This window comes from Athalia rosae, chromosome 2, assembly GCF_917208135.1.
Source record: "Athalia rosae chromosome 2, iyAthRosa1.1, whole genome shotgun sequence".
NCBI classification, from domain to species: domain Eukaryota; kingdom Metazoa; phylum Arthropoda; class Insecta; order Hymenoptera; family Athaliidae; genus Athalia; species Athalia rosae.
The window spans coordinates 31,181,809-31,188,983 of record NC_064027.1 but is presented as its reverse complement, the minus strand read 5'-3'; the positions used below and the strand labels follow the sequence as shown (position 1 = coordinate 31,188,983).

The window sequence follows — 7,175 nt, the reverse complement described above, 5'->3', positions numbered from 1 at the left end:
GTAGAACTGAAGCACTACGACTACAACTGAGGCGAAGCAAGAGGCAACTAACGATTTTTACGTTCTTCAGGTCAGACCGTTGAGAGTAGATCAGACTTCGTAACGTTAGAGTTTCTCGACATCGTCTGTAAAATCAAAAAACTATCATTGCGAGGACATCCGCTAATATGTCAAAAAGGAACTCCGGGGCGGATTACAGAAAAGGTTTCGTTCATTTTATCTATAATAACGGTATAGTTATTAACCGTACATTACATGATCATTCAATATGAAAAATAAACTGCATCGTTGATTCTCACATAGAATATTCTGCGATGTGTATATAAGTATATGGTGTATCGGTACACAGTGTACACGATTTCTCTGTGAATTTTTGGTAGAATTTGCCTGTATCGTTGATTGATCAGGTCTTTTTAATGTAACGCTAAATGTCAGGATTCTCTTTGACTTGAAGATCGTTGAAAGGTTCATTATAATTTCTATGATGTGTAAGAAAAATAATTTCAGATAAAGATTTCTTAGCACAACATCAGATCTAGCTGTTGATTTAATCCGACTTGGTATTGCTGCTTAAAAGCTTCCGGTTGATAAGTCAGCCTTGTTTAACTTGATCTGAACTTTGCCAGTGTTTGACGTTGTCAGGGTCAAGTGCCTACAGAGCAGCGGATGGAAGAAAGGATGATTGGGAAAGAGATCGCTCACCACTTGGAGACCATCATTCGGACCAGACCAGTTCATACCAGACAGATCACAAGAAGCAGAAACTCACCTTTGGCTTTGGCAAAAAACCCCCTGTCCCTGAACAAAAAAAAGGCATACAAATCAAGCTGGGATCTAGTTCTGTAAGTATGCTGGATTCCTTACACCAAGAATCTAGATCACACATCTCTGATACGTTTTTGACGTATGAATCGTTGTTGACGTTTCTATTGCAGAAACCAACTGTGAAGCCGACAGTGATACAGAAGCCAACCGTAGCTTCGGTATTCAATGCAGACGATGACGACGAGCCAGAAGAAATGCCCGCGGAAGCACGAATGAGGATGCGAAATATCGGTCGAGAAACACCTACTTCGGCCGGGCCGAATTCATTTGGAAAAACCAAACAGGGCTTCTGTGACTCAAAGAAAATATTCGAGAAAACATTAAAGAGAGCTATGGAAGAAGCTAATAAATGATTTAATCCATGAATAATACTTCTCGCGACTTTTGTTAAGTATACATTAAATTAATGAATTATATATATAACATTTACATGCAATACTGGTATAAACTATGGTAATAGGAAAATTCTACCACAAATGAATTCCATCATTTGAAATTGCTCGATTACCTCTGCAAAAATCGGACACCGTTAAATTACGCGTGTCATCGGCGATCGTTGAATATAAAATTCTTAATTAATGTCAAGTACTTCGCCAATCCAAAGCTAGACGGAATGGTCAGTGTTCAATCCTGTGTATACAAGCTACGTGGTTCGAGTCGTTTTTCATTAAAAATTATCAGTCTTGCCTTTTGTAGCAATCAATAAGATTATGAAATTGGTCCTACATCGAATCGATTATTCAAAAACTCGCCTTGCTAAAAACTGTAACAACTGTGAGACGGCAGGCGAATAGTCGGTGATAGATTTCTTGTGATTTTTATGAAAAATATTTAGTAGAAAGTTAACAAAGTGATCTCCGATTGCCCATGTTGCATCATAATCACTTGTGCTTGAATTGAATGTTGGTTTCTACAAGGAGCAATAAGGTAACGATATCCCAACATTTGCATTATGAAGCTCTAGGTGAAAGACGAAAGTTACAAAATAAATAATTCAAAAAATTATCAATCGGTTTTACAAATTTTATTTAGGCTTAGAAATTGTACATGGTATTATTCACTTCCTTTGTTGCTGTCCTTGACGCATGTCCTGCAAAATATGACAACAAAATTATGGTCAGGTTAGAATATCAATCGAAAAATTGGATACGCAATTAAAGCTTCAAAATGAACTATCGGTTCATGAAATGGATGAACTATCGATTGCTGCAAAGCTAACGAATTTACCGAGTTCTTTTTAGTTTAATACCTACTTTTTCCACAAGTTAAATCGTAATAGAATAATATTTACCCGGGGAAAGTTACGCTGGGGTGGAGTGCGGATGCGACGAGCCTCTTTGGATCTGTTGCGAACAACTTTGGAGTGGATAGCACACGACACACAGTAGTGTAACTTTGCATAAAGCTTGGGTAGCTGGTAAGCCGAGTATACGCTAGCTTCTGTGATATCTCTGACAGCAGCTGCCTCGACGATGTTACGAATTACGAACTTCTTTATAGCCTTGTCCTTGGGTACACAACGAGCACAATTTGTGCAGCGTACCGGGTTGACATGTCCACGACCGTGTTTGGCACGTCCTCCGTTACGACGCTTAGAAGTCTAGAAGTGAACATAAGAATCATTATCGGGTTATGTTCTCTGAACGATGTTTACACCAAAACTGAATAAATTCCGAAAGTTAATTAGTCCCCACAGTCGGCCAAGACAGACTGCTCAAGTATTGCGAGATTATTACGATGCCATGTCGAAAGCTCCACATGGTGTGATATTCATGTCAAATCTATTGTTCAGGTATATACTTTCTGGGATACGTTTCGGCGCCCGTGAGGGACGCGGAAATTGTTTTCAAATTGACGGAAACACAGGTTCAAATTATGCGTAAATAATTGTTCATATTACGTTTAATATAAAGAAGAAATAAATTCAGTTACCATTTTGTCACACTTTCCAGCAAAGAGAAATCGGAAACGAGAGTCGCCGGCTGAACGTGGAATGGAAGAATCGGACCAAAGTCAAAACAACTACTTCCGCTTACCGATTGTTACATACATCATCACGTTTACGTCAGGTTACATACGATCATTATCATGGTATGTTTGTAATTAAAATCACTCTCTATGATTTATAATATAATAATTGGAAACTCAGGTTTGAAGCATATGTCAAAGCTTCAAACTGAAATGCTTTACCGTCTAGTACAAAGAAAAGCATTCTCATAAACTCAATCGGGTCATTTGGTCACCAGAAATACAAAAAAATTCAATTTGATCCTGTAGAAGACAACGAAGACAACAGTTCACAATCCCGGACCATTCCGAAATTAGAAGGATCAGTCTGTGCCAAGTTAGACCCTTGCTATCGCTATGAACAATATTTTTGCAATAATAATTTAAGGATACACTGATCTTAGTACTTCTCGCATTGATCGTCGATAAAAAAGAGATAGATTCTTTTTCACTATCATCTATTTATATTAAACAGATTGTAGAGTAGATCTTTGAATTATAAAACTTACGTTTTATTATCACATTACATATCAGATTGATAATACGTCAAATACTGAGAACATCTTATGGTTTCTTGAAGCGCTTAGGATATTTATCATTGTTAGTATTAAATTTGAACCACACTTTAGTTCTTAAAGAATTTCGGCCGATGCAAATTCCCATTGACTGACGTACAAAAGTAGAAAAAAAAAGATGAACAAACCATTCACAATACAAAAAATAAAATGAGTCTGTCGCGAAGATAAACACATGGCAGATAACACATCTTATATTCAACTAAATGAAAATAACGTATTTAGGATTGTTGAAGTGCGTAACTAGCATAAAACAGTCTTCTACCGGCTGATTCTTGCAGGAGATTGCAATTCAATTCATAAGTCATATAAAATAAAGTATCTCAGAGCTACTTTGAACAGCTGGACACCGCAATGGTTGATGCTACTACATAAATTGTGTTTTTTTATAAATAGCGCGAATGTTCTACTTTTTGCCATGGGTCCTATCAGCTGGTTTCACTAGCAGTTTCATTCCATTGATTTCACAGCGCTCCGCATAATACAATGCTTTTGTTACAGCTTTTTTACCATGAAAATTGATAAAAACGCAGTACTTTGACGGTAGCCTCCGAATGCCCGTTATGCTGCCAAACCTAAAGTATAACATTTTTTTCAAATATCAACTCGTCTCGGTATCGAATCAGTTCTTGACAATCATAAAATTATATTTACTTTGAAAAGAATTTTTGTAGCGTTTGGTCGGTGATATTTTGGTTGACGTTACCGACCCAAATAGTGTTATTTTCAGATTCAATTCTCGGCAGGTGAGTTTTGGTACTTCCGACCACAATTTTCAAATTATTTGACAAGCCTCTCTTAGTATCACCATTGGACGAAATACTGTTTTCATATGTAAGGGACTCTATTGAGGCACTATCTCTCAAACTCTCATCCGAATTTTCTAAACATAGTTGTGCTCTATCAAAAGTACAAAAATTATAAGGTTGAAATACTGATCCTGTATCAATAACATTCTTATTAGTGACGTCGTTGACCTATGAAGATCAATACTTACTTAGAGTATCGAGGTTGAGATGGAAAAACTTTGAAATAGTTAGATTGTTCCGTTAGGGAGGTTACTAGTTTGGATAGTAATATCACGCTACTAGATTCGTCGTCAGAAAAATATTCTTCATCTCCATTACAATTTTCAACCATATTAAGGCTAGTTTCTAATTTCGGACTAGTAATGTTCCCCGATGTCAATAGAGTCACCGCTTCCTTGGGATAATGATACAACATAAACAATTAATGTAGACATGGATATTTCTCGTTTTTCGGGTAGCAAAAAAAATCATTAGTTTTTCGAAACAATGAAAAAAAAAAGATACTTTCAACAGTATGTGAAGACTATGAAGACAAGTATGACCACTTACGTCAACTGTTGTACATTGTTGAAGAGCAATTGATGCATGGTATTTACTGAAACCCATATCGGTCAGCTGCAGGACACGAACGATAATTAGTTCTCTGATTATCCATTCGTGGCCTTGTTCCAACTTTAAAATATCTTCAAAACATTTTTCCGCTTCATGATATCGCTGTACAGGTTAAGTTCATAAACAGATATTATACGTGATGGTGCGAGGCATGAAAAAAATTTGTTTGCTTTTTCTTACGTGCAATCCGCTGAAGGCCTGCCCTTCACGGGCAAGAGCTTTTGCAACATCTTGTACTGATTCTGCATTTTTTTTCGCGATCTGAGCATCCCCCAGAGCTCTGCAACATGAAAATTCAATAGCACATTGACGGAGCAGCAACAAGAGCTTTCTGAAATTTTTCCTCTACACTCACAAGGAATATTGGCCAAGTCTAAGATAGCAGTAGCTCCGATTAAGAAAATGTCGAACGTCTTGTGGACTCATGAAAATTGCTTCAGTGAAACCGCTCACAGCTCTATGAAAGTCATTATATTTAATGGCTAGGACGAAACACTGCTGGGCCAATTTTTCAGCTGAGTTAAAACTCATTTTACTTGTTTTTGGTTTCACAAACTTGGGCATCGGAGTTGTTACCTCCTACGATGAAAAAAATGGTGACTCTTCAAGGATCCATTACCACAAGGTACCACGAATATCAGATTAATGAAGAATCATTAAAATCATCAACTCACCTCTGCCAGAGGACTGACTTTATCAGATCTTAATACCGGAGTTTTGTTGATAGGTATATTTTTGTGGTGCTTAACGGCAACTTTGACAAATGCCGCATTCATGTCGAGAAATTCATCATCAGCTTGTTCATCCCGCGTAAAATGTGCTCCATCTTCGCTCTGTTCAGGAAACTTTGGTTTGCTGCTCTTAGCGTTTGCATTACCATTTGAACTTTGATTAGACATGAATGTCAAAGTAGGCCTTTTCTCAATAGTATCGGTGCCTGTTTCAGCTTGTTTCCTTTCTCTTTGCCGCTTTTTTTTTGCCTCTTTTTTTTCAGCCTTGGATTTTTGTATCTCCTCATTTTTTATCAACTGACGAGCATTTTCTCGCGCTTCTTCCACAGTTGTATGCGATACAAAAGTCTCCTCCCTTTTTTCATAGTTATGCGCTTGCATGGTTTTGTAACTTTTATCAAGTATTTTCTCCACAGACTGCCGCATATCTGTCGATATTCTATGAACTTGTTTCCTGTCATCTGCCATATTAGCCATCTAATGACCTAGTTCTGATTCAAACCACAATTGACGGTCCATCAAAAGGGAACTTTTTTAGAACTTTGTAAAATACCTCTGTAAAATATAAATAAGAAGATTACAGATACCGTTTCATGCGATGTAATGTTTAGGATAGATTCGCCGAATAGGTATGAATATATGAACAATTAATTTCTCACAAACAGTACGGTAAATGACGATGAATAAAATATTTGCATTCGGTGTAAATACCCTTCCATGAGTCCAATTGTTTGAGTTCATATCTTAGGATTCAACGCAAATGTCAGATTCGGAAAATTTAGGTTAAACATTTGAAATCTGAAAACTCATGTGAGAACACATGAAAAATGGGAATACATGGATGCATCGGAGACGATTCAAGATGAGTTTGTATATGTAAATTTCTAAGTTAATCATACCTTCTCAAATTAATTGACCAACTGGAATTATCTTTTCAACGTAGTTACATGGATACTAATTGTTGATATCATCAGTTTAACAGAAAGATAATTTTCCTCTTGAGAGGTTATTATTCGCTGACAGTTGTTGACGACAAAAGCATTCTCGACTTATTTTGCCGCGATACTTAACCATAATACTCATTCGCGAAACATCCACGTGAACTTTCGACACTATCGTTTTTTTTTAAACAAAAAAGGAAATCATAATGTCATCATCAGTCAACGAAACCCGCGTGTAATGCGGGAGTACATATCATTAGGCGCCTCGAGGGGCTAGGGAAGATGCGGCGGTGATTGAATAATTACCTAATTAAAAAATCGGCAAAATTAGGAAACAACATAGAAAGAATCTAGAAATGAACTTAAGGTCGTGTCAGTTCACCTGCGTATCATTGGGTGTTAGCGGGGGATAGGGAAAGTCTATTAATTGATTGAAAATCACGTAAAAAGTTGAAAAAAATTTAGGAAAAATCAGGGGAGAAATACATAATCATTGATGACGAGGCAGTGATTCTTTATATTTCAATCTGGGAAGTAAGGATCTGATTACAAAATTGAACAACGACTACGAAATATAAAGATATTACAATTTTTTTGCTTTTCTGAAGGAACCATTTCAATTGGAAACACTAATAATGGTTCGGAGTTGTTGCAAATATCTTCGTGTCAAATGAT

At 36.8% G+C, this 7,175-nt stretch overlaps 3 protein-coding genes across 3 annotated transcripts; 1 reads left to right on the top strand and 2 right to left on the bottom strand.

The window, feature by feature from the left end:
* Positions 1–21: 21 nt before the first annotated feature.
* Positions 22–1,830, top strand: LOC105688468 (PEST proteolytic signal-containing nuclear protein-like). Its single transcript, XM_012404827.3, has 3 exons — positions 22–204; positions 643–842; positions 936–1,830. Exons 1-3 carry the CDS (start codon positions 168–170, stop codon positions 1,176–1,178), a joined length of 480 nt encoding a protein of 159 aa, XP_012260250.2. The 5' UTR covers positions 22–167; the 3' UTR covers positions 1,179–1,830.
* Positions 1,831–1,834: 4 nt separating this feature from the next.
* LOC105688513 (40S ribosomal protein S26) lies at positions 1,835–2,900 on the bottom strand. The gene is made up of 3 exons (XM_012404899.3): positions 2,758–2,900; positions 2,117–2,425; positions 1,835–1,915 (listed from the first exon to the last, which is right to left on the bottom strand). The coding sequence occupies exons 1-3, from the start codon at positions 2,758–2,760 to the stop codon at positions 1,883–1,885; spliced, it is 345 nt and encodes a 114-aa protein (XP_012260322.1). The 5' UTR covers positions 2,761–2,900; the 3' UTR covers positions 1,835–1,882.
* A 422-nt stretch (positions 2,901–3,322) lies between these two features.
* On the bottom strand, positions 3,323–6,728 carry LOC105688512. The gene is made up of 8 exons (XM_012404898.3): positions 6,459–6,728; positions 5,503–6,114; positions 5,184–5,407; positions 5,009–5,108; positions 4,766–4,930; positions 4,405–4,610; positions 4,062–4,307; positions 3,323–3,982 (listed from the first exon to the last, which is right to left on the bottom strand). Exons 2-8 carry the CDS (start codon positions 6,034–6,036, stop codon positions 3,814–3,816), a joined length of 1,644 nt encoding a protein of 547 aa, XP_012260321.2. The 5' UTR covers positions 6,037–6,114; positions 6,459–6,728; the 3' UTR covers positions 3,323–3,813.
* Positions 6,729–7,175: the final 447 nt, after the last annotated feature.

Bases quoted from the DNA above. Each gene is read 5' to 3' on its own strand.
- LOC105688468 (XM_012404827.3), top strand. From the start codon at position 168: ATGTCAAAAAGGAACTCCGGGGCGGATTACAGAAAAG. The intron at 205-642 runs GTTTCGTTCATT...TGACGTTGTCAG, and splicing joins CGGGGCGGATTACAGAAAAG to GGTCAAGTGCCTACAGAGCA. The intron at 843-935 runs GTAAGTATGCTG...TTTCTATTGCAG, and splicing joins TCAAGCTGGGATCTAGTTCT to AAACCAACTGTGAAGCCGAC.
- LOC105688513 (XM_012404899.3), bottom strand. The intron at 1,916-2,116 runs GTAAATATTATT...CATATTTTGCAG, and splicing joins CCCAGCGTAACTTTCCCCGG to GACATGCGTCAAGGACAGCA.
- LOC105688512 (XM_012404898.3), bottom strand. From the start codon at position 6,036: ATGGCTAATATGGCAGATGACAGGAAACAAGTTCATAGAATATCGACA. The intron at 4,931-5,008 runs GTAAGAAAAAGC...TAACCTGTACAG, and splicing joins AGGCCTTCAGCGGATTGCAC to CGATATCATGAAGCGGAAAA. The intron at 3,983-4,061 runs GTAAATATAATT...GTTATACTTTAG, and splicing joins CTACAAAAATTCTTTTCAAA to GTTTGGCAGCATAACGGGCA.